General features: G+C 41.4%; 1 protein-coding gene across 1 annotated transcript in view; it reads right to left on the bottom strand.

The window, feature by feature from the left end:
• Positions 1-4,838: 4,838 nt before the first annotated feature.
• The window catches only part of LOC110489877 (2-oxoisovalerate dehydrogenase subunit beta, mitochondrial), a 74,823-nt gene continuing 52,042 nt past the window's right edge, over positions 4,839-27,619 (bottom strand). Inside the window, exons 9-11 of the mRNA XM_021562836.3 lie at positions 20,896-20,982; positions 8,772-8,933; positions 4,839-5,328 (exon numbers count right to left, since the gene is read on the bottom strand). Of these exons, the coding sequence (XP_021418511.1) occupies positions 8,793-8,933; positions 20,896-20,982 (228 nt within the window). The 3' untranslated portion in view covers positions 4,839-5,328; positions 8,772-8,792. The remainder of the gene's footprint in view (positions 5,329-8,771; positions 8,934-20,895; positions 20,983-27,619) is intronic.

Genomic DNA, 27,619 nt, shown 5'->3' with positions numbered 1-27,619 from the left:
CATCGTTGCAAAGTGTTTCAGATGATTAATCCTAACACACATACATACTTTTCTACCCCGAACATGTCAATCTTACATCATCTCAGGATGTTTCATGCATTCTATCCATTAATCTTTCCAACGGCTCATACTTTACCTGTAGGGGGAGGTTGGCCCTGTTATTGGGGCCATATGTTTCATACTGTATGTTAAAGGGATAGTTTGGGATTTTGTCAATGAGGCCTTTCATCTACTTCCCATAGTCTTGGATGCCATTTTTACGTATCGGTGTCCAGTATGAAGGAAGTTATAGGTAGTTTTGCAAGCTAATACTAACTGGTGTTCCCATAGAATTCATCACTCGTTAGCAATTGCACAATCGCCAGAAAGCAAGTTCCTTCAAACTACATGCAGAGACAAAAGAAAATGGTATTCGCGAGATCATTGGACTCTGGGGAAGTAGATAGCGGGCCTCATTGCCGGAATCCCAAACGATCCCTTTACCTAATCCAGGGCCGGCCAGAACAAATCAGTTGGACGGGCATTTGATTTCCATAGAAGGGCACGTTTTTTCCCCCACAGGCTCCTACATTTAAATGGGTTTGAGAGTAAAGGTATGTAATTTAACTGTAAAAATGTTTTACCTTTTAAAGTGGCATGAACACAACCAGTCATGATGTTTTCACCTCACTGTCAAAAAAAAAAATCACTTCAAATAGTAGGTTACCTTTGCACGTTCGTCCAAAATAATTCTAGCATCCGAACAGCGCACTGTGCACCCGCCAACTTTCCTTCAATTCACAAGTGGCTGAAACAAATCTCACTGGAGAAAGCATCCGGGAGAGCGAAACAGCACCTCTCTGCCTCACTATATGTAGCAGATGTAATCTGATGATGTTTGGCCAATAAATTATGACATGCCATACTCTTTTTTTTTTTTGTCCAGACAGCATCAGCTACATGGACTACACATACTGAGCCAGGCACTGTGTTTCTCACTCTAATACTTTATCTAAGATTGTTGAGTCTTTCTGTCGGTGCGCATCTTGGTCAAAACAATATTCAAATATTTTATTTGGATTGGCAAGGAGGTACAGGCCTCCTGAGGCCCAACCATAACTCTGGCTCTGAGCCAACATCCAATAGACAGAGTGACATGTTGAATAGCCGTGATCACTGACTGGTAGTACACATTTACTGCTCTCAACTAAACATATACAGTGCCTTCGGAAAGTATTCAGACCCCTTGACTTTTTCCACATTTTGTTACGTTACAGCGTTATTCTAAAATGTACTACACAGTTTTTCAGCGTAAATCAATTTACACACAATACCCCATAATGACAAAGCAAAAACACGTTTGTAGAAATGTGCTAATTTATTTAAAAAAATGCGAACTGAAATATCACAATTACATACAGTTGAAATTGGAAGTTTACACACACCTTAGCCAAATGCATTTAAACTTTTGTTTCTTTCATCACATTCCCAGTGGGTCAGAAGTTTACATACACTCAATTAGTATTTGGTAGCATTGCCTTTAAATTGTTTAACTTGGGTCAAACGTTTCGGGTAGCCTTCCACTAGCTTCCCACAATAAGTTGGGTGAATTTTGGCCCAGTCCTCCTGACAGAGCTGGTGTAACTGAGTCAGGTTTGTAGGCTTCCTCGCTCGCACATGCTTTTTCAGTTCTGCCCACAAATGTTCTATGGGATTGAGGTCAATACCTTGACCTTAAGCCATTTTGCCACAACTTTGGAAGTATGCTTGTGGTCATTGTCCATTTGGAAGACCCATTTGCAACCAAGCTTTAACTTCCTGACTGACGTCTTGAGATGTTGCTTCAATGTATCCACATAATTGTCCTTCTCATGATGCTATCTATTTTAAAGTCACAGTCAACTTAGTATATGTAAACTTCTGACCCACTGGAATTGTGATACAATGAAGTGAAATCATCTGTCCGTAAACATTTGTTGGAAAAATTACTTGTGCCATGCATAAAGTAGATGTCCTAACCGACTTGCCAAAACTATAGTTTGTTAACAAGAAATGTATGGAGTGGTTGAAAAACGAGTTTTAATGTGTCCAACCTAAGTGTATGTAAACTTCCGACTTAAACTATAAGTATTCAGACTTGTTACTCTACTTTGTTGAAGCACCTTCGGCAGCAATTACAGCATCGAGTCTTCTTGGGTATGAAGTTTCAAGCTTGGCACACCTGTATTTGGGGAGTTTCTCCCCTTCTTCTCTGCAGATTCCCTCAAGCTCTGTCATGTTGGATGGGGAGCATTGCTGCACAGCTATTTTCAGGTTTCTTAAGAGATATTCGATCGGGTTCAATTCCGGACTCTGGCTAGGCCACTCAAGAACATTCAGAGACTAGTCCCGAAGACACTCCTGCGTTGTCTTGGCTGTGTGCTTAAGGTCATTGTCCTGTTGGAAGGTGAACCTTCGCCCCAGTCTGAGGTCCTGTGCTCCCTGGAGCAGGTTTTGATCAAAGATCTCTCTGTACTTTGCACCATTAATCTTTGCCTCGATGCTAACTAGTCCCCCAGTCCTTGCCGCTGAAAAACATCCCACAGCATGATGCTGCCACCACCATGTTTCACCGTAAGGATGGTGCCAAGTTTCCTCCAGACGTGATGCTTGACATTCAGGCCAAGGAGTTCAAACTTGGTTTCATCAGACCAGATAATCTTGTTTCTCATGGTCAGAGTCTTAAGGTGCCTTTTGGCGAACTCCAAGCGGGCTGTCGTGTGTCTTTTACTGCAGAGTGGCTTCCGTCTGGCCAATCCACCATAATTGATTGGTGCAGTGCTGCAGAGATGGTTGTCCTTCTGGAAGGTTCTCCCATCTCCACAGAGCAAATCTAGAGCTCTGTCAGACCATTGGGTTGTTGGTCACCTCACTGACAAGGACCCTTCTCCCCCGAATGCTCAGTTTGGCTGGCCGGCCAGCTCTAGGAAGAGTATTGGTGGTTCCAAGCTGTATTTGGGGAATTTCTCTCTGTTCTTTGCTACTGTACGTTCATCTTTCCCTCAAGCCTGACTAATCTCCTAGTCCCTGCCACTGAAAAACATCCCCACTGCCTGACGCTTGGGGCGACGCACAATTGGCATAGCGTCGTCCGGGTTAGGGAGGGCTTGGTCGGTAGGGATATCCTCGTCTCATCGCGCACCAGCGACTCCTGTGGTGGTCCGGGCGCAGTGTGCGCCAGCCAAGGTTGCCAGGTGCACTTTTATTGTTCCCATCATGCTGTTTAGTCAGCTTCTTGGTCAGGTGGATGGATTGTCTTGGCAAAGGAGAAATGCACACGAACAGGGACGTACAGAACATTTCTGGAATATTTTATTTCAGCTCATGATATTTGCCATCATTAACACTTTACATGTTGCGTTTATATTTTTGTTCAGTGTAGTTTCATGAATGAGGCCTCTCAAATCTTTCCGATCGTATTACTCTGTGGGTGAGCCAGAGGAGCACAGGAGGCCCAAAGTGAAATATGCTGCATGGTGAGGTGCTGTTGTAACATTTACCCTGATAAGGGAAGAGAGATAGAAAGGCTGAATACTCAGACTGTATGGGAGTTAACTCTCTCTCTCTCTCTGTGTGTGTGTGTGTGACTCTGAACACCCATGTGTACAGATTCCCAGGGTACATGGTAGGAACATGTAAAAGGAGATTCATGGGATTCTGTAGTGTTTAATCTAGATACCCTAATAACGCTGCCTAGCTCCATCAGTGAGACTGTTCCACCTTCAAAATCCCATACGCCTCCTTGAAGCCCCTTTAATTCCTATCTCTAGTCTCCAGGTCGGAGCTGTGGTTAGACATGTTGATTAAAGTGGGTCAGGCTGTCTACGCGCCCCAGGAGTCTTAAGGTATTTTCTCATGTGTGCATCTAGCTGATGGTTGGGACATCAGAGAGAATGATTGATAGGGTACTTGAAGGCATTGGAGAGCTGATTCAGTCAGCCTTTTCTGTGCTCAATCCGCCACACTCATGTTTACTGTCATTTATCAGGGTCGTGTTCAATAGGCAACCAAGTGTAAGAAAGTGAATTGAAACAGGGAGGGACTATTTGGACTTGTCCTATAAGAAACTAATTTGGGTTTTAAAACATTTTCATTTTAGTGCCCTAATGAGCACAAACCAGATTTATTTAACTAGGCAAGTCAGTTAAGAACAAATTCTTATTTACAATGACGGCCTACCCCGGCCAAACACTAACCAGGACGACGCTGGGCCAATTTTGCGCTGCTCTATGGGACTCCCAATCACGGCCGGTTGTGATACAGCTTGGAATCGAACCAGGGTCTGCAGTGCCTTAGGCCCCTGCGCTACTCGAGAGCCCATGGAGGTATTCCACAACAGATTCAGTAGATCTTACTCAAATATTCTCAAAGGTCACCTCCATAGCTTCATCATACAAGTGAATGACCAGTATAAAAACTACTATCTCAGCTATGAAAACCATCAAGACATTAAAGTGGCAATCAGCAGTTGAAACAATAAAGTGTACTCCCCGCCACTGTTTCGCCAAAAAGCTAACCACTCAATTTCATAGATAGAGCTATGGATGCTAAGGACTGACCATCCATGATATACAAATTATAGTAATCATATTTTGAGGCTATACAGTGTTTGTATACATTGACTGTGTTTGCAAACATTGGAGTAATACGAGCTTATATTGTGGGTTTTGATGGGTTACGACAGTTGAACTCATGAGACATTTCTAAGTTATATTATTCAAGAATCAATGGGTACCTACTATTAATTTCTAAGTAAAAAAATGGATGTAGTTACTTCAGATTGTCCCTTTAAAGAACTGTCAAACATAATGAGGCTGATGTACCACTGTAAGGTCAATTACTTTATTTTCATTAAAAAAACAGGTCCATTATTTTTAGTACAGTCAACTTGATGTGAAACAAAACTAAAATTAGAAAAGGCATAGAGTCATTCGAAGAGTAAAATTAAACAGGGAAGACTGAGGCAGAGAAACATTCAACAATCGTAACAGTCAGAGTTCCTATAGAATAACCCTTACTGGTACTCACATTAGTGTTTGTGAAACTGTCTGTGTGGATCTGATTTACCATGGAAGCTAGAAAGCGTACAGTAGTAAGAGAGACGACCAAGAGGACACCTATTCCCCATTTACAGAAAAGGTTCACTAAACCAGAAGTAACAGTCCGTGCTTGCACACGGAGGGCCAAAAGAACCGTCTGGATTATGCTTCCTGATTGGATAGCCGACAAAGTGTATTTTTCTGGATAATGTCCATTGGTGAGAACAATGGCGAGAGGAAGCTCTGAGTCCAGGTCCTCCGAGACGTGGCTCTGGGAAGAATAAGGAGAAGAGAAAAGGTTCAGTACGTCAGTCCAGATATCACATTTGAAATTGCAGAGGGAGAGCGAGAGAAAGGCGGGGGTTGACTCATGTGGAATTCAATTTACCATGCCTTTGGTGACTTCTTCCCAGGCTTGTTTTTACAACATGGTGCTCAAAAACGACACAGGCAATTAAAAAAAGGGATTAAAAACACAGCCGATCGAGGCGAATGACGACAGCGCTCTCCAATTCAGAGTGAATTACTCATCAACGCTGCCACAAATAAAAGATAATCATTTGCACAAACTATAAAAAAACAGCATGGAGCTACACAAGTTCAATTGGAGACATGAAGCATAATCATTAAATCTAGACGTCTTGTCAGTCAGCCATGCAAGCAGCACAGAGATCAGGATTGCGTTCAGTGGGTTGTAATGTTTGATTTTTCAGATAGAAATATATCATGCAGAACTGGTCCTCAGTCATGTCAGCTCTTCAAAATACAGTGGGAAGAAAATGTATGTGAGAACCCTTTGGAATTACCTGGACTTCTGCATAAAATGGTAATACAATTTTATCTAGGTCATAACAATAGACAAACAGTCTGCTTAAACTAATAACAAACAACTATACGTTTTCATGAATTTATTGAACACATCGTGTAAACAGTGCAAGGTGGAAAAAGTATGTTTTCAGTAGTTGTGGATCAGACCTGCAATGGTTAGGAGAAATTTGGGATCATTCCTCTTTACAAAACTGTTTCAGTTTTGCAATATTCTTGGTGTCTTGCAGAGGTCGACCGATTAATAAGAATGTTTTTAACTGACTTTCCTAGTTAAATAAAAAGGTCTAAAAAACGTATTATTCTTTTTTTTTTTTAAATCAGCAAATCGGCGCCCAAAAATACAGATTTCCGATTGTTATAACTTGAAATCGGTATTTTTGGGTGCCGATTTGCTGATAAAAACTAGGAAAGTCAGTTAAGAACACATTCTTATTTTCAATGACGGCCTAGGAACGGTGGGTTAACTGCCTTGCTCAGGGGCAGAACAACAGATTTTCACCTTGTCAGCTCGGGGCATCGAATCTTGCAACCTTACAGTTAACTAGACCAATGCAATAACGACCTGCCTCTCTCTCGTTGCACTCCACAAGGAGACTGCCTGTTACGCGAATGCAGTAAGCCAAGGTAAGTTGCAAGCTAGCATTAAACTTAATCTAATAAAAAACAATCAATCATAATCACTAGTTAACTACACATGTTGATGATATTACCTAGCATGTCCTGCTATAATCTATAATCTGACTGAGCATACAAGTATCTGACTGAGCGGTGGTAGGCAGAAGCAGGCGAGTAAACATTCATTCAAACAGCACTTTCGTGCGTTTTGCCAGCAGCTCTTCGTTGTGCGTCAAGCATTGAGCTGTTTATGACTTCAAGCCTATCAACTCCCGAGAGGAGGCTCGTGTAACCGAAGTGAAATGGCTAGCTAGTTAGCGCGTGCTAATTGTCGTTGTGTTGCTGGTTCCAGCCCAGGGAGGAGTGAGGAGAGGGACGGAAGCAATACTTTTACACTGGCAATACTAAAGTCCCTATAAGAACATTCAATAGTCAAAGGTTAATGAAATACAAATGGTATAGAGGGAAATAGTCCTATAATTCCTGTAATAACTACAACCTAAAACTTCTTACCTGGGAATATTGAAGACTCATGTTAAAAGGAACCACCAGCTTTCTCATGTTCTGAGCACTTTTATTTTCTTCTCCAACACTTTGTTTTTGCATTATTTAAACCAAATTGAACATGTTTCATTTACTTGAGGTAAATTGATTTTATTGATGTATTATATTAAGTTAAAATAAGTGTTAATTCAGTATTGTTGTAATTGTCATTAATACAAATACATTTTTTTTTTAAAATGGCCGATTATTCTGTATCGGCTTTTTTGGTCCTCCAATAATCGGTATCGGCGTTAAATCATAAATCGGTCGACCTCTAGTGTCTTGTGTGAACTGCTCTCGAGGTCATGCCACTGCATCTCAAATCGGGTTGAGGTCAGGACTCTGACTGGGCCACTCCAGAAGATCCATTTTCTTCTGTTGAAGCCATTCTGTTGTTGATTTACTTCTGTGTTTTGGGTCGTTGTCCTGTTGCATCACCCAACTTCTGTTGAGCTTCAATAGATGGCCTTACATTCTCCTGCAAAATGTCTCGATAAATGAATTCCCAATTTTTTTGGTTGATGATCTCAAGCTGTCCAGGTTGATGATCCCTCCACCATACTTTACAGTTGGGATGAGGTTTTGATGTTAGTGTCCTGTGCCTTTTTTTCTCCAAACATAGTGTTGTGTGTTCTTTCCAAACAACTTAACTGTAGTTCCATCTGTCCACATAATATTTTGCCAGTAGCGCTGGGGAACATCCTGGTGCACTTTTGCAAACTTCAGATGTGCAGCAATGGTTTTTTTTGGACAGCAATGGCTTCTTCTGTGGTGTCCTCCCATGAACACCATTCTTGTTTAATGTTTTACATATTGTATTGTAGACTTGTCAACAGACGTTAACATGTTCCAGAGATTTCTGTAAGTCTTTAGCTGACACTCTAGGATTCTTCTTAACCCCATTGAGCATTCTGCGCTGTGCTCTTGCAGTCATCTTTGGAGGGCGACCACTCCTAGGGAGAGTAGCAACAGTGCTGAACTTTCTCCATTTATAGACAATTCGTCTTACCGTGGACTGATGAACATCAAGGCTTTTAGAGATACTTTTGTAACCCTTTCCAGCTTCACGCAAGTCAACAATAATTAAATCTTAGGTCTTCTGAGATCTCTTTTGTTCAAGGCATGGTTCATATCAGGCAATGCTTCTTGTGAATAGCAAACTCATATTTTGTGAGTGTTTTATAGGGCAAGGCAGCTGTAACCAACATCTCCAATCTCGTCTCATTGATTGGACTCCAAGTTAGCGGACTCCTGACTCAAATGAGCTTTTGGAGAAGTCATTAGCGTAGGGGTTCACATACTTTTTCCAACCTAGACTGTGAATGTTTAAATAATATATTCAATATAGACAAGAAAAATACAATAATTTATGTGTTATTAGTTTAATAAGCACACTTTGTCTATTGTTGTGATTTAGATGAAAATCAGATCAAAATTGATGACCAATTCATGCATTTATCCAGGTAATTCCAAAGGGTTCACATACTTTTTCTTGCCACTGTACATTTCTATTGTCAACGTTCCAGAACATTGCGACTCCTGAACGCATACCTGATATAAGGCTCCTGATATAATCTATATTGTTCTTTATGAATCATTGTTAAAAAGGGGTTGGAGGTGATTTTTGATTGGATAAAAAAAAAAATTAAGGGGGGGTTCAAAAAGGTGCACAGTTAAAAACTACAAACCCCAGAGAACAGACACATCTATTTCCAACGTGGTACTCACCTGGGGATCAGTAGTTTGAGATCAGTAGCTGATCAACTTCTTGATGGCGTCAAAGCACTTCCACTTGTCTGGGATGTAGAAGGGTTCGAAGATGTGGGGGAAGGGAGTGTCGTAGCCGCAGACTCTAGCGATGGGCGCCTCTAGGTTGAGGAAGCATTGCTCCTGTGGACACACAACAGGTACGTGGTCAGTCTCATCACATCCCTCGGGACATGGATGACAGGCTCTGCTGGTGTTTGGGTATTCACAACAATTAGTGTTCATTAGGGCATGCGTTGGAATTTTTTTGCAAGAGGAAATCTGAAAGTATTTGTAGTCAGACATGTTCAAATAGCACCTCCCCGTTTTACTAGGTTTCCATCCTTCTTGTGCCTAAACATGACCCAGTTAATGCAACTGTTTATCAGACTTTGCATTACACACATAGGGCCAGCAATTTTCTTGACCACATTCCCTAAGTTCTAGACCTCAGCTGAATCTGGTAATGAATGGTGTGGCTGTTGAACAAGTTGAGAAGACCAAATTACTTGGCGTTACCTTAGATTGTAAACCGTCATGGTCAAAACATACAGTTTCAATGGTTGTAAAGATGGGGAGAGGTCTGTCCGTAATAAAGAGATGCTCTGCTTTTTTGACACCACACTCCACAATGCAATTCCTGCAGGATCTAGTTTTGTCTAATCTTGGTTATTGTCCAGACGACTGGTCCAGTCCAGACGACTGGTTCAGTCCAGACGACTGGTCCAGTCCAGTAAATACTATGCATGCCGGTCTCTCTTGGCTAAGTGTAGAGAAGAGACTGACTGCATCACTTGTTTTTTATAAGCAACATTAATGTGCTAAAAAAATCCAAAATTGTTTGCATAGTCAACTTACACACAGCACTAACACACACATTTACCCAACCAGACATGCCACCTGGGATCTTTTCACAGTCCCCAAATCCAGAATAAATTCAATAAAGTGTACAGTATTATATAGAGCCATTATTGCATGGAACTCAGTTTCATTTCACATTGTTCAAATAAACAGCAAACCTGGTTTCAAAAAACAGATGAAGCTACACCTCACTACACCTGTTCTGTGCTAGACACTGAGACAGTGGAATGGAATCAGCTTCACTGTCATGGCTGTAGCCACAGTAACACTAGAAGTGCTTCACTGAAACATTGCCAACAGGTTCAGTGAATTCACTACCACTACCCTTAAAAGTTGGGAGACAAATGGCATATTTAAAATCACAGCTCAGAGCTGGCCAACGCACAGCTTGTGTTTTGGCAGCACTGGAAAACAAGCCATCACTCGTCTCTATTGGCTTTTGACCTCCTCCCACAGCATCTGAATGCAGCATCTGAAAGGGGCCAATAGCTTCCACAGGAGAGAAAAGCCATCGCTGAGCCAAATTAACCATAAGGTCTTACCAACTAGCATTCACACAGACAGACAGGCTAGCCCTACTCTGTAGACATTGTGTTGTATTTGCATGTTTCTGCAGTAATATGTTTTTCATCTCCTCAAAAACATCTGGCAGTGTTCAGAAGAACGTCAGGCTCCATGAGAAAGCCTTTGTGCGTCTCCTTATTTCACGGACTGTAAAAACACAATAGAGAGCCTGCAGATGCGTGTCGGCTCCACGTCCCCAGTACCATGCCAGGCCCGCGGAGTCTAATTCACAGCTATAGCTTCAGCATTGCCAGCAGCGGCATGTCTCAGGATCCTTTGATATGTTAAAAGGGAATTAGCAGACAGACAAAATGGTCCTCTGGGCCATAAGGGTTTACTGTACCACGAGACAGGAATACATATGCAGTATACACTATTACCACTGTGGTACATAAATCGGTGTTAAAAGCAATTCAGTTTTTTCCAGGTGTTAGGTTCTAAATAACCCTATTACCTCAAGGACGATTAGGAAAGCTTAAACCAAGTTATTCCACCCATTGGGTCAATGCAGCTGCACAGACAAAGACACGTTTCCACCAGTGGTAGTATATATATATATATACATACATACACACACCAATTTGGGTGGAGTATCCTCCGCCTCTTTAAATATTACATCTTTATTGCTAGGCAAGAAGTTAAATGATTACGGGCCACAAACGGTTCCTTTCCCCCTTAAGGTGACCTGACCTCGACCCGCTTCCTCACTAATTCACAGCTCTCCACCCTTATCAGTGCCTGCCAACATCTGATCGTTTTCACTGCACTCAGCACATTCCAAATGTAATTGCCTCCACCATATACATTCCTCCTACAGATAACCATTAACTCCTACAGATAACCATAGCACTCAATATTTCAATAGTATACCTGATAATTAACACTTTAACAAGTTTAGGAGTCAGAACCCAGAATCCATCACAAGTTTACAGTGTGCTCATGTGTATGGCCCACTGCAGTGTATCAAAGGGGGGGTGGGGGTGTCATTACTCAGCCCACAACAGGCATCCCCCGCTTTGCCTCGCTAATTAGTGTTGATTAGCTTTAATGGATGCCTGCAGTTAGTGCCAGCCAGCATCCCCTCCCCTCCCCATCCAACCCTACCCCTCCTTGGCCATGTGGGCCAAAAGGTTTCCGTGGATAAGTCCTTCTGTCCCCTCAAACAGTCTAGGGCAGAGCTGGGAAACTGGGCATGATGCATTGTATGTATAAGACCATAAGTTCACATTCTATAGTCAAATACATCGATTCACCTATTGCACCTAGTTGAGGCAAGAACATTAATCAATTTAGCCTCTGTAAGGTTAAAATCTTATAAGCCCAACATTTGTTTTCACAGTCTTGAAGAACTTAAATAGCTCTTCAACACTTGGAAGGTGAAGATTGTCTTGATGCAGAACTCTCAGAAAGGACGCTCACAATGTCTGGCAGTGGCATGTATGCCACTAAGGAAAAATAAAAACATTTGAGCTGCTAATTATAATCTTTGACCAGTTTTCCTTGCCATGTTGCTCAGTGGAAAGCTATTCCTGGTCATGGGGGCTAGGAGTGTAACAGTGTAAAAAGGCAGACACGTGTGTGACAGCTGGAGGGGGCCTGCAGTGGACTTCAGTGACAGATTGACAGCACACTTAATCATAAGATGAGTCTGGTCAGGCCTGCATTTTTGTAGAGTTACATCAGAAGTGTGATAAATCCTGTCAGACTTTTTTTTAAGAATGAAAACATGTAGCATAGGCCATGTAGCCTAGTCCATCTCTACTAATTTACTGTCATGATTGAGGACCATCCATGTCTCTAGAGTGCAGAGCATTAAGGGAGAACGTCTCATGAGACAGTCTATGATCCACAGGCAGACAAAGACAGTACTAAAGGCTTTTTCCTGTCAGATTCCAAACTGTAATCTCCTCTAAATACACTTACTTACTGGAAGCAGGAGGAAGGAACAGTCTGGTTGCTTGTCACCACAGCTAAATGGTGATGTGCCACAGAACTCCGATTTCACTCAAATCGCTGTTTATCTTTGGAGAAAACACATCATTATATGCAATCTGACTTAAATGTCTGCATATAAATATGACAAAATGGCGGACTGCATCTCTCGAGGAGGCAATATTGAAAAATATAAAAATACCAACTGGCGGGGGTTTAGATTTGCAGTTGTGCGTTTTGCCTCCTGTCACACGGAAAAAGTGTGTCAGCGACAGCCACAGATTGGGGAATTCAGTCACTCCCGGATAATACCAATATTACCAAATGGGACTGCCAACAACGACAAATCACACACTGCCCCCTGGGCACACACTAGCTGAATCCGTATTGTGACTAGGAATCAATGTGGAAAATACATTGGATTTGAAATAAGTAATCAACCAGTTATATGTTTTGATCTAATTTGAACCAGCATTGTAAACATTGAAATTAGGGTAAAATGTTCGCGTAAATACATTGACTTAACCTCACTAACAGGTTGTCACATTAATCTAATTTCAACATAATCATCAGAACTATTTCATGTTGAAATTGCATTGAAAATGTCATAGAGAAACAAAAAATATATTTTTCATCCTACATTCAATTGGGTGGTTGAAATTTTGTTGAATTTTATGTCATTTTTACATTTTTAAGACTGACCCCATTTAGTCGACTATTCGATACTTTTTATATTTAGTCCCAAATATATTGCCTTTGTAAAGTACTCAGACCCCTTGATTTTTTCCACATTTTGTTAAGTTACAGCCTTGTACTAAAATGGCTAAAATAAATAAAAATGTATCAGCAATCTTAACACAATACTCCATATTGACAAAAGCGAAAAACAGGTTTTTAGAAATGTTTGCTTATTTATAAAAAAATAAAACAAATACCTTATTTACATAAGCATTGAGACTCGACATTGAGCTCAGGTGCATTCTGTTTCCATTGATCATCCTTGAGATGTTTCTACAACTTGTGGTAAAATCAATTGATTGGACATGATTTGGTAAAGCACACACCTGTCTATATAAAAGGTCCCATAGTTGACAGCGCATGTCAACTATGGAACCAAGCCATGTGGTCGAAGGAATTGTGTCGGGGCACAGATCTGGGGAAGGGTACAAAAACATTTCTACAGCATTAAAGGTCCACAAGAACAGAGTGGCCTCCATCATCAAGAAGTTTGGAACCACCAAGACTCTTCCTAGAACCTTCTCGGGGGAGAAGGGGTTTGGTCATGGAGGTGACCAAGAACCCGATGGTCATTCTGACAGAGCTCTTAGAGTTCCTCTGTGGAGATGGGAGAACCTTCCAGAAAGACAATCATCTCTGCTGCACTCCACCAATCAGGCCTTTACGGTAGACTGTCCAGACTGAAGCAACTCTTCAGTAAAAGGCCAATGACAGCCCACTTGTAGTTCACCAAAAGACACCTAAAGACTCTCAGACCATGAGAAACAAGATTCTCTGGTATGATGAAACCAAGATTGAACTCCAAGCATCACGTCTGGAGGAAACCTGGCACCATCCTTACGGTGAAGGATGGTGGTGGCAGCATCATGCTGTGGGGATGTTTTTCCAGTGGCAGGGCTGGGAGACTAGTCAGGATCCAGGCAAAGATGAACGGAGCAAAGGACAGAGAGATCCCTGACAAAAACCTGCTCCAGAGTGCTTAGGACCTCAGACTAGGGTGAAGGTTCACCTTCCAACAGGACAATGACCCTATGCATACAGCCAAGACAATGCAGGAGTGGCTTTAGGACAAGTCTCTGAATATCTTTGAGTGGCCCAGCCAGAGCCCGGACAAACATTTCTGGACAGACCTGAAAATAGCTGTGCAGCAACGCTCCCCATCCAACGTAACAGTGCTTGAGAGGAGAGGAATGGAAGAAACTCCAAATACTGTGCCAAGCTTGTAGCGTTATACTGGCTGTAATTGCTGCAAAGGCGCTTCAACAAAGTACTGAGTAAAGGGTCTGAATACTTATGTAAAAGGTGACATTTCAGTTTACATTTTTTATACATTTGCAAAAAAAAAAAAAACTTGATGATTGTCATTATGGGGTATTGTGTGTAGATTGATGAGGAAAAAAATATTTAATCAATTTTTGAATAAGGCTGTTACATAAAGCCAAGGGGTTTGAATACTTTCCGAATGCACTGTATATATTATATATTTTCTTAAATAGCACATAAGACATCCATCATCTGACTAAGTAATCCATTGCAGAGGCTGTGGCAAATGGCACACCGGTAGTAAGTCTACATTTAGAGTAAATTCCTATATTTTCTAATCTACAATGTTTGTTTGGTTACGGTCATTTCTGTTAATACATTCAATATATTATGACAGTCTTACCTTTCTCATTGTAGGAGTGGAAACCGTTTGCAGAACGCACAACCTAGGCTACACTTTCATTCCATTTACGAGTTGTCAATTTATAAATTATCTTTTGTTTGGAGCGCTCCTGTCAGTCTTGAGAAAGGAAACGTACCTGATTACGTATAGAAGTAGGCCTAGGATTCCTGGCCTGCGAGCAAATGTAGGCCTATAAATGTGCCCAGATCTGGGGATCTGATTCTATTTCTGACTGTCTTAACTCACCACCACTGTGGAGCCTCTCACAGTATTTTTTTCTTCACCTCTAACAGCATGTAAACAAAGTCTGTTTTTATATCCATTGAGAATGACAATAGTTCCTCAACACAGCCTATTTGAAAAATCTTTCCAGCTCGCTCTCTTTCCATAACCACTCAGCATGAAAGGGGAAGAAAATGTCATGCTCCATAAAATAGGCCTACCTGAATACTTCTTAACCCTTGCGCAAATAGCCTACAGCTGTGTGTCAGGAGATCACTGGTGTGGGAAACTGAGGGCCCAGAATATTTGATTTAATGTTGTAAGTTTGCTAGCACTAGTGTCGGGCTGGACCAAATTGATAGTTGATACTTATGTTTCAGGTTCCTTGCAGACAGGCCATGTGTAGCCAATATGACTTATCAGGATATTGGCTACCTGCAGGCTGCTATTTTTACATATTGGCAATGGCAATAGAAAGTTACTTTTAGATTGGTATCTTTTTCATTTAGATTAACGACAAGACATTGATTGAGATATAAAGACTATTATAAATTGAAACTGTTCCATGAAAATGTGCATGTAAAAATCATAACTGGCACGCAGATCCGTAGAAATTGTACGATAACTTGGCACTCCAATTTGAAAAGCTTGCAGACCGCTGGTGTAGCCCTTTACCAGCAACTTCAGGAGCTTAACAGAAACAGTAGCAGCTGGAGGAGCTGGTTAGGAACAGGTTATTTTCTTCTAGTTAGGATATATTGAGCTCTGGCTCCCTCTTTGGTAATTTGTGTCTCCATTTTTAATTACAAAGCTTAAAGCATCAGACAAGCTCAGTAGCCTACATATAGTTGTTGTTTTAGTTTATTAAAACATATGGAAATATTCACATTTAAAACTTTTGACTGATCGATTGGCTGAAAGAACAGACGACTCTCGGTCGACTAAGATTTTTTTTTAGTCAGGGACAGCCCTAGACATTTTATTTGAACTTGTTTCAATGTTGATAGTAAAATGATATGTTTGAATCAACATCGTTTTAGTGTCATGCCTCATGAACTGAAATAAAATGTGAATCCAAAATCCAACGATTCCTGCCTGAACATTGACTCCTACTGGTATACAAGGGGCAATGCACTTCAGAGAGAACAAGTCCAGATGATTACCTCTATGTACCCTGCTTAGATTTGGAAACAAGCGGTGTTCAATTCAGCGGACCTACCCTGTCAACACATTTAGACATTGATAAGCTTCCATATTAATTTGAGTAGACTACCAAAAATAACTAACTTTTCTTACATAAGTTGTATGTGAAAGTCCATTTGGAGTAAGGTAGGCTACATTGACATCTGATTTGCCCAATAAAGGACACCATCATTTCAACATTTAGCTAGGTATACTCTCATTCATCCATCTTAGGAAGTTTAGAAATAGCTACCATTAGCCCTATAAATAGGATGCCAAATTCACTACCAAACCATGAAAAACAGCCCCAGACCATTATTCCACCTCCACTAAACTATACTGCACTGAAATAACACATATGGAATCATGTAGTAATCCCCCAAATAAGTTCAATCAAAATATATTTGATATTCTTCAAAGTAGCCACTCTTTGCCTTGACAGCTTTCCACACTCTTGGCATTCTCTCAAGCAGCTTCATGAGGTACTGTAATGCATTTTTCCTTCTAAATGCGTTTGAGCCCATCAGTTGTGTTGTGACAAGGAATAGCTCAAATCAGAAAAGAGAAACGACAGTCCATCATTACTTTAAACATGAAGGTCAGTCAATGCAGAACATTCAAGAAAGTTTCTTCAAGTGCAGTCAAAAAACCATCAAGAGCTATGATGAAACTGGCTCTCATGAGGACCGCCACAGGAAAGGAAGACCCAGAGTTACCTCTGCTGCAGAGGAAAAGTTCATTAGAGTTACCAGCCTCAGATTGCAGCCCAAATAAATGTTTTACAGGGTTCAAGTAACAGACACATCTCAACATCAACTGTTCAGAGGAGACTACGTGAATCAGCTCTTCGTGGTAGAATTGCCAAATCAGTCAAATCAGCCAACAAGTGCTCAGCAGATGTGGGAACTCCTTCCAAGACTTTTGGAAAAACATTCCAGGTGAAGCTGGTTGAGAGAATGCAAAGAGTGCACAAAGCTGTCATCAAGGCAAAGGGTGGCTACATTGAAAAATCTAAAAAAAAAATTGAATTGTTTTACACTTTTTGGGGTACTACATGATTCCATGTGTTTTATTTCATAGTTTTGATGTCTTCAGTATTATTCTACAATGTAGAAAATAGTAAAAATAAAGAAAAACCCTTGAATGAGTAGATGTGTCCAAGCTTTTGACTGGTACTGTATGTAGCACAGCAAGGTCCATGTGTTAATCGTCACAAAGCTGAACGCACAGTAGTATGGGAGAGGCTGCTCAACTTTACCATGGCACTCTTTGTATCCCTGAGGTCCATTGTAAGTCAGCAGAGAAGCTCTGATATGAGTAGAGGTCAGCCAATGACAACACCTTTTGTGAGGTGCAGCTAATCCACCGAATGGAAACTTTCATCCATCAACTCTGCAGTTCCAAATGTTAAAGTAAACCTAATCCATAATTGGACCGTGCTTACACTGCCCTGAGGCAGTTGGCTTTGACCCGATTATCCTTTAGTTTCACCCTCCTGTCCAGACATAATACATTGACAAAATCATTATATATAGCCACTCCTGGAGTCACTTTAAAACATGGAAAGGGGTGGAAAGAGTTTTGCACATGCCTCAAAGCCAGATAACAAAACTGCTGAACATTGGGATAAGCCTACTGACGGCCTGATTTCAATTATTTATTCAACAACAATCCAAATTAAACAACAAACTCCAGGGTGGGTAAATCAAGGCATACTCTCAGCCCTGTCACTTCTAAGAAAATCTATTTGCACATTGTTCAAAGTATATTTCACATAAAGAATAGAATAAAAGTCGAGTCCAGGACTCTGACAGCTGAGCATGCACTTTGTCAATTGTAACAGTAACCCATACAAGACTATAAGCCATTTGTATCACAAGCCTTCATTCCCACCATTGTGCCCCTGAATAGGATATTCCAGGTCGAGTCTTGCTTTTGACTCTGGTGGTGAGGTGTGATACAGGGTCTCCCTCTCTGCTCTAAGCTCTGGTGCTGCAGGTCTTCCTCTCTGCTCTTGACTCTTGTTAAGTAGTGGTTTAGGTCTCCCTTTCTGGTCGTTCCCTTGAGAGCACTTGATATGTTGTTGTTATGGTAGTTCCCAGAGGATTGACCCAGGTCCGATAGCTCAGCACCTTTCTGCTAAAAGCCATATTTTTAGAGCCTTTTCCGTTTCATTGCGTTATCAGTGCAGAACCCACACCACATCCTCGTTAATAGCGGGTGAGTCAACACAGTCCGGCGAGTTGCAGTACTGACCATCACCCTTGGGCCATCTGGACAGGGGGCAAGTGGGCCCTCCAGAGCCAGTGCTGTCACGTTACCAAGGGAACTTGGCCACGAGAGTCTGTGTGTGCCCTACTTTTGAGGGGGGACAACGTGGCACATGGCCGCAACACCTGGATACACTTAGACACTAGACATGAGGTGCAAGTGCGTGTGATCATTTATTCTGTCAGTAGTGGTTGAGGATTAATTTGGCGCAAGATGAAAGCAGTCTCAACAATACCTCATCATACACAAAGCTCATAAAGCTAATGGCTATACACAATAAAAACAAGGTATTAAACGCTATAAACAGTTATATTCACCATATGCTATCTCACATTCAACAATGGTTACTTCGGGACACAAAACATGTGAAAACATGGGTATGACTCAGACCATTAATCCTACCAATAAGCAGGTCTGGGGATAACAACATGAGTGACAGCCAGGGAGATGAGAAGGACCAATTCCAGGGCCCTCATCTCAGCGCTAGACCAGCGCTGATGCAGACACACAGGGCATCATCCACTTGAGGTAATGCCTACACTGAATAGCATGCCATTATCCAGATACCTTTGAGTGTGGTCTAGGAAGAAAAAACAAAGCGATTGGCGGCACTGCCGACAAGGGTCATAATCAGAACTCAGGAATAGCTCATGGAGTTGAAACTACATTCTCCCTGAACGGAACACAGCACATACTTTGATCATGCCCTCACCAGGCCAGAGCAGTCTTCACTAGACAGAGGGAGGGAGGGAGGGAAGCATGGAGTGAGGGAGAGGGGATACATCTCCAGTCCAGTCAGTACAGTACAGTCCAAGGTTTGAGTATTAGTTTCAACTGTCTTGATCTAATATATATTACTCATTTCAACTGACAAAGTCTACCAAGTTTGAGTATGACATATCTGACACAAATACATTTAAACTCAGTTTTTCACAATTCCGTCTTAGGTCAGTTAGGATCAACACGTTATTTTAAGAATGTGAAATATGTTTATTTCAGCTTTTATTTCTTTCATGACATTCCCAGTGGGTCAGAAGTTTACATGCACTCAATTAGTATTGCCTTTAAATTGCTTAACTTGGGTCAAACGTTTCAGGTAGCCTTCCACAAGCTTCCTACAAAAAGTTGGGTGAATTTTGGCCCATTCCTCCAGACAGAGCTAGTGTACCTGAGTCAGGTTTGTAGGCTTCCTTGCTCACACACGCTTTTTCAGTTTTGCCCACAAATGTTCGATAGGATTGAGGTCAGGGCTTTGTGGTGGCCACTCCAATGCCTTGACTTTGTTGTCCTTAAGCCATTTTGCCACAACTTTGGAAGTTGTCCATTTGGAAGACCCATTTGTGACCAAGCTTTAACTTCCTGACTGATGTCTTGAGATGTTGCTTCAATATATCCACATAATTTTCCTACCTCATGATGCCATCTATTTTGTGAAGTGCACCAGTCCCAACTGCAGCAAAACACCCCCACAACATGATGCTGACACCCCCGTGCGTCACGGTTGGGATGGAGTTCTTCGGCTTGCAAGCCTCCCTCTTCTTTCTCCAATCATAACAATGGTCATTATGGACAAACAGTTCTATTTTTGTTTCATCAGACCAGAGGACATTTCTCCAAAAAGTACGATCTTTGTCCCCATGTGCAGTTGCAAACCGTAGTCTGGCTTTTTTATGACGGTTTAGGAGCAGTGGCTTCTTCCTTGCTGAGCGTCCTTTCAGGTTATGTCGATATAGGACTTGTTTTTACTGCAGATATAGATACTTTTGTACCTGTTTCCTCCAGCATATTCACAAGGTCTTTTGCTGTTGTTCTGGGATTGATTTGCAATTTTGGCACCAAAGTACGATCATCTCTAGGAGACAACATGTCTCCTTCCTGAGCGGTATGACGGCTGCGTGGTCCCATGGTGTTTATACTTGCGTACTATTGTTTGTACAGTTGAACGTGGTACCTTCAGTTGTTTTGAAATTGCGCCCAAAGATGATCCAGACTTGTGGAGGTCTACAATTTTATTTTCAGAGGTCTTGGCTGATTTCTTTTGATTTTCCCATGATGTCAAGCAAAGAGGCACTGAGTTTGAAGGTAGGCCTTGAAATACATCCACAGGTACACCTCCAGTTGACTCAAATGATGTCAATTAGCATATCAGAAGCTTCTAAAGCCATGACATTATTTTCTGGAATTTTCAAAGCTGTTTAAAGGCAGTCAATTTAGTGTATGTAAACTTCTGACCCACTGGACTTGTGATACAGTGAATTATAAGTGAAATAATCTATCTTTAAACAATTGTTGGAAAAATTACTTGTGTCATGCACAAAGTAGATGTCCTAACCAACTTGCCAAAACTATAGTTTGCTAACAAGAAATTTGTGGAGTGGTTGAAAAACAAGTTTTAATGACCCTACCCTAAGTGTAGGTAAACTTCCAACTTCGACTGTATCAGTCAGTGCCTCTTAAGCTCAGATTTATTGCCTGACCGAGGACACCCACTGACAGATATTTGAATTTCATTTCACATTTCAAACAGAAAGTACAACCCCATACCCCAATCCACACAGATATAGATACCCTACTGTCTATCTGCAATCCATCCCACATCTCACCTCTGAAGGCCCCCAGGGATTCCAATAGAACCCTCTGCATGCATGACCACACGCAAAACAAACTTACTTGCACTGTGGAGCTGATCTCGGCAGCAAAGCCTCCGGTGATTGGAGCCTCGTGACTGATAAGCAACCGTCCGGTCTTGGCCACCGACTGAAAAACACAACACACACAGTCTGATCCATACAGTGTGACATCACCCATAGACAAAATCTATGGTTACTGTACACATAATGTCTCTCCCCAGCCTGCCTGTGGTGTCTAAGGCAAGCATGTGGCAGGCAACGAGACAAGCATCGTATTATGGTATCATGACAAATGTACAATGAGGTTGAGGGTGAACATGATTTGAGTTTGCAAACACAGTTTGTAGCATGTTCTAACACGGGTTCACAACCTTTAACCCAGAGGGACCCCTATTTCACATTTGATACATTTTAGTACAGTTAGTGCAGTCAGCCCATGAGTAACAATTCATCACACAATAGCTCCCCGGAGATCATAAATACTCAAACACACACACACACCATTCTAACAATTTGTTTAGCATATGTGTGAGCACAAACGAGTGCAGTATTTTCTATAAGCGCTGGCTTTTGCTTAAAATAGCCTCAGACTCATAGTTAGCTGGATACCCTTTCCACTTAATTTACTAGTCTTTTTTTTATTTAAAAGTTTCAATTCGATAGCCAAAAAAGTCTATATAGCCTTCTCCCAATAGAATGAACGACATGCATCTTCTAGTGATAGGACAGGCACCTGTCAGTCATGACAGGAACACTGCTGGTTTGTCAGTCTGCTGTCTGTCCCCCTCTCAGTATCCGTGTTATTTTTGTGCGTTCTGGTTGGCTGCAGTTGAATTTCTTTTCACGGAGGAGGGAGATCCCATGGGACGTCCCATGTAATGTAAGTGGTAATGATGAATTGAAATCCTCAAAATTATTGTTCTGTGGCCCATTCATTTATTTTCTTTCGGCCTGAAAACTATGTAACCATTTTAAAGTCACCATTGGCCTCATGGTGAAATCCCTGAGTGGTTTCTTTCCTCTCCGGCAACTGAGTTAGGTTTTTGTTGTGACTGAATGTATTGATATACCATCCAAATTGTAATGAATAACTTCAATGTCTGCTTTTATTATTCTTACCCATCTACCAATAGGTGCCTTTCTTTGCAAGTCATTGGAAAGACTCGCTGGTATTTGGGGATGAATCTGTGTTTGAAATTCAATGCTCGACTGAGGGACCTTACAGGTAATTGATTACCTTACAGGTAATTAATTAATGTGTTGGGTACAGAGATGAGATAGTGTTTAACATGATTTTTGAATGACTTATTGCACACAGAGTCAATTATTATTAATTATGTTACTTTTGAAGCACATTTTTACTACTGAACGTATTTAGCCTTGCCATAGTTGACATTTCAGCTTCCACTTTTTATTCATTTGTAAACATTTCAAAAAGCATAATTCCACTTTGACATTATGGGCTATTGTGTGTAGGCCAGTGACACAAAACCTCAATTGAATCCATTTTAAATGCAGGCTGTAACACAACAAAATGTGAAAAAAGTCGAGGGGTGTGAATACTTTCTAAAGGTACTGTATATGGTATTATTTAATATATTGATGTAGGCCTAAAGATTTGATTAAAGTGTAGAAACTGGAGTAGTCAACTGTTACATTCGGTCTAGCAAAGCCCATTTTTAGCACCTGCTTCATTCATACCTGTAGGTCTATTCCAGTGGAGGCTGATGTGAGGAGCTATAAAAAGGATGGGCTCATTGTAATGGCTGGAATGGAATTAATGGAACTGAGTCAAACGTGATTTCCAAATGTTTGATGTGTTGGATAGAGTTCCATTGACTCCATTCCAGCCATGACAATGAGTCAGTCCTCCTATAGCTCCTACCACCAGCCTCTGGTCTATTCATGGTTGCCTGACTTTGTATAAAACTAGGAGTACACAACCTGGCAGGGAGTTGTGGTATTTTATAGCATTTTCTTGCAATTCTATATTATTTCTCAACATAGAACCATATTTGCTAGATGGAAAGAAAACCTTTATTCTCAGGTTTTTTGCCACAATAAACTAAATTAAAAGAGTAGACTAGATTTAGTATTTGTCACAGTAAATTACATTTGTACGACTAGTTTTTCTAACTAGATCACTCATCTACCGTCTTTCCTCAAAGTCCCACCCACAGTGATTGATTGACAGGCCAAACTGCTAAAGGGATAGTTCACCCAAATTACAAAAAGACACATTGGTTTCCTTACCCTGAGTGTCCACAGCAGTAGAGCCAATACTATACATATTTGAAGAACAAACATCATTGTGGCAATTCATATATTGCAGGACAACTGTAAATATGACTAATCTTAAGAGAAGATGGGATTAATGTTAAAAAAAGGTTATCTTATTTAGAAAATAGTCATGATCATATAAGCCTAGGCGATAACCAAAACTACCAACACATTGCATTCCTACAGTTTCAGTAATTTTTATTTTAAAGTCACGTCTTCTCAATACCACAACCCATTTTACAAATCTGGGCGGTAAAAGTTGTTAAAGTATTCAATAATGTACCTGTTTATTTCAGATGGAATCAAGGCATTATAACGTACCAGAGGCCACCAAAATAGAACTCGTACTGCAAAATAAATTCACTGGGAGCATACCCCTCCCAGCCCAGAACTCCCTTGCTACGCCATGTACTTAGGGAAAACACTGACCGTATGTATGTGTGTGTGTGGGGTTAGTGGTGAAGTGCTGAAGGTGCTCTGTAAGGGGAGTGGGCGTATCACATACCACTGCTCTGCCATATCACTGTTCACAAGGGGGAATGAGACAGGGGTCTTAAACAGGGGGCTACTTATGTTATTGTGGGGTGACATCACTGTGTAGGGTAGTGTGAAACTCTATGCTATGGAAACATACAGGCTAGCTAAGCTAACTCCTAATTTTAAGTCTCTTGTGCTTCCTTTCAGGGTCTCTTGTCAATTGTTCCCATAAAATCATCAACCAAATAATTGCTTCTCATCAGAAACTGGGTCAGATCATATTTGGATTACAATTTCATTATCTAATTGACTAAATAAGATACAAGCTTTCAAAAACACACAGCTCAAAGTATTGTGCAAATCACACAAAGCTCAACAGAGGACAATATCAGGGGTTGGAACATTTTCAGGGAACAGAATCAGAACCTGGAACAAAGGTGAACCATACTGTTCCGGAACAGAACCGTTACTTTAAAAGCTTGGGAACCGCGTAATAAAAGTTATTTTACGTGCCACAACAATGTTTCCAGTCCCACAAAAAAAACACAACAAAGCACCTATTCAAAGCCCTCACTCTGTCACTCAGAACATCATTCAAGTGTCTGCCTACAAGCTGAAAATCTTTGCCAGTGTGTGTGCGCGTGCGTTTAGGCTACCTGACCCTCCGAAGCATAGGCTACTGTACTGTTGTACAAGCATGATTCAGAAGATAGGGAGAGAGATTTGAAATTAGTTAGAGAAGGATACACTTTTTCAATGCTAGTTAGGGATACTATAGGCCTAGTTATCACGTTTCACATTGGATTTATTAACTACAAAAAGGTAAGATGTGTTTTTAATTCTGGTGCCGCTCTGCACACACAAGCTTCTTAGCTAGCTCGCTTGCTTGCTTAAGCTTGTTAGCTAGCTAGCTCAAAAAGACATTCAGAGTTCCTCCATAGAAGACACTCCTCCTAGATAGAATTCTGTGGGCCTAATTCAAATAATGCATGTCATAAGATGCCCAGTGCTTCAAGCCTCGTCTCAACACTCTCTCCCTCTTTCACCACCGCAAAATTGCTATCGCATCTTGCACCATAGTATTCATTTGTCTGTCCATCATGCATGTAAACAACTAGCTTGTCTGCTCTATCCACACTGACTGGTTAAGTAATTTAATTAGTTAAAATGTTAAAAAAAATACATGTAAAATAAATCTAGTTAAAAAAGGAATGATATAAACAGAACCACTTTTTTTGTGGTTCGAACCGGTTCAGAACTTTATTTTGCTGGTTGGAACAGTGGAATAGAACGAAAAGAATGTTTGCATGGCCAGGCTTTGTTTGCATGGCCAGGCTTTGTGTGGTGTGGATGTTGGAGAGCAGTAGGATGTGTTCTTTTGAAATGCTACTTGGGTTTGATTTAAGGTGGTAGGTAACGATCTGGACGACATGCGGAGAGGCTGTTCATCTGGCTTTACTGTAAACCCTACTTTACAGCAGCAGCAGGACGAAGAATAGGTTGCGGTGGAGGAGGAAGACGCAACAGCGCACAACAGACCACAGCGTATAACTAACACTATCGTATAGTCTGATCTCATCCAAACCTCGTCTGTCTCTCCTTAACTCCATCGTCTCCAAATCACATCGCTCTATCCTCAATAGATTATATCCCGACTCTTGATTAGGAGACAAATACCGGTATAGCAATTCTAATTGACAGAAGTACAGTTAGCCTCCATCAATCCAGGCTATAAAAACCTGCTAGTGTTGTGTGGTAGTAATGGACTGGTTCAGCTGAACTGTTTCTATTGGATCATGCAGCCCTGAGCTATAGCTATGAGAGAAGCGAAATTCCTTCTCCGGTTTGGAATGAGAAGATTGTTTCCACAGAGATAATGGACTACACAGACAAAGCTGTGATTCCCTCATTCCCCTATACAAGAGGGTCTACTGCAGGCATGTGACTCACTGCAGCTAGAACAGACAGGAGGAAAATTATCGCCTGGCTCCGCCACCTTCTAAACCACTTGGCAAGTGAACGCCCAATGTATCACAACATGCCCTATCTACAATACCTTTTTGAGCTTACCGCAGCTTATATACAGCTTTATTTTTCATTTGGTATGGAGACTCCTGACGTCACTCAAAACATACCCTAGAAATACGCAACACATGGATATAGAATGATACAAAACTATAGCTTCATTTGCTTTCCACAAAAGGACCACAGATACAGTATCAGAACCAAAAGCGTTCTGTGTCGCTGATATTAAAGAGGCTGGTTGAGTGTTTGTTTACGTCGCCGGGGTCCCTGGTTTGGTTGCGACAGTGCCTCGTTGTGTGAGCAGGAATACATTTTTGTCCCATCCCTTTAAAATAATAATTTCAATTAAATTTGTATCCTTGTCTACTGAGCTTGAGTAACTGACTACCAGGTGAAATACCTTAAAACTACCTTTATCACATAAAACAAAACAGCACCACAGGCTATATCATTTTTGCTTTAAAGGGTTGGAAATTGGGAGAACCAGAGGGTAACGGTGCCTGGCTAAAATGTAACGCAGATAGCAAATCAGGCAAGGGTTGAGAGAGGGCACCAATATCATGGTGTGACATGTTACGGAATATGACTCACAGGTAGATAAATAAGTGAGGCTACCGCCCAATTCCCTGCAGCTAAATTGACCCCAGTCCTCCTGCTTGTTGTCAGAGAGAGAGAGAGAGAGATTGTGTTTAAATAAGCGTTTCACTTTACCCCTAAACACTAGGGGCTGCCTCTACCTCAGTGCCAGGAGTGGAGCTGCATACCATACTCCAACACAAGCACATTCTTCAGATGCTTCTGACAAAAGGCACCAGCGCTGTTATTCTCAATATCGTGAGAAAGAATTTCACCCCCCGGGGGCCAGGGAATCGAATGACCCATTTAGTAATCACACTCCAAATGCCTTCTGGATTTCTGCACTAATAGGTGGGGCGGTGGTTTGGGAAAGCCTGTCCCTTGCCGAAGGGTATTCTGATGTGTGATTGTGACTGTGATTCCAGTGCATGCTGTGACAATAAATGGACAAGACAAAATGGAGCTATTCACATCTGGCCCACACCACAGGAGTATTGCTGAATGTAAAGCAGGGGTGCCCAAAATGTTGGACTATGTGGGCTAAATAAGAATTTGAGAACCAGGTGAGGCTTAGGCCAAGATTATGTGAGATCACACTCTTAATAAGTCACAAATGTAATGTAATAAACACTATCAGATTCAAACTGAGGAGTATTCCAGCTCCCAGATCTCTTGCCTCAAATGCTAGATCATACCCAGCAATCTTTTGTTATGAAGCAACTGACATTTCATTGTGAGCTCGACCGTTTAAAGCTATAATCACTGCTTACGTGTTTGGGTAAAGATTTTGTGGGACAGACAAAAAACTATGGAGAAGAAACGGCTCTTACGTCCATCTGATCTCTACTTTTCCCTCAACCTCTCAAATATGTTTGTTTGTCTTCTTTCAGTCTGTCCATTTTCCTTCTACCCATTTTCTGTCTTGTGTCTCCTACTCGCCCGCCCACGTCTTCAGTCCGCATCTTCCGTCCGTCCGCCCGTCCGTCTGCCAAATACCATGGCGGATGCTGTCAGACCTCAGCTTATTTTTATTTTATTTAACCTTTATTTAACTAGGCAAGTCAGTTAAGAACAAATTCTTATTTACAATGATGGCCTAGGAACAGTGGCTTAACTGCCTTGTTCAGGGGCAGAACGACAGATTTTTACCTTGTCAGCTTGGGGATTCAATCTAGCAACCTTTCAGTTACTAGTCCAACGCTCTAACCACTAGGCCACCGGCCGCCCCAAATACTGCTGGCCGCAACACTGGCCCTGTCCTACTCACTCATCTCAAATCACTGCCTCACCCAGGGGACAGGGATGGGCCAGACACTTTTCTTGGACACACACACACACACAATGACAGTAGTGTACTCATTTACTCAAACATAGTAATTGTGGCCACGACCTTTAACCCTGACTCT

The sequence above is a fragment of the Oncorhynchus mykiss genome, chromosome 2, assembly GCF_057628025.1.
Source record: "Oncorhynchus mykiss isolate SJ-2025 chromosome 2, ASM5762802v1, whole genome shotgun sequence".
In the NCBI taxonomy this organism is placed as follows: Eukaryota; Metazoa; Chordata; class Actinopteri; order Salmoniformes; family Salmonidae; genus Oncorhynchus; species Oncorhynchus mykiss.
Note: the sequence above shows the minus strand (reverse complement) of the source record. Positions and strands in the feature narration are given on the sequence as shown.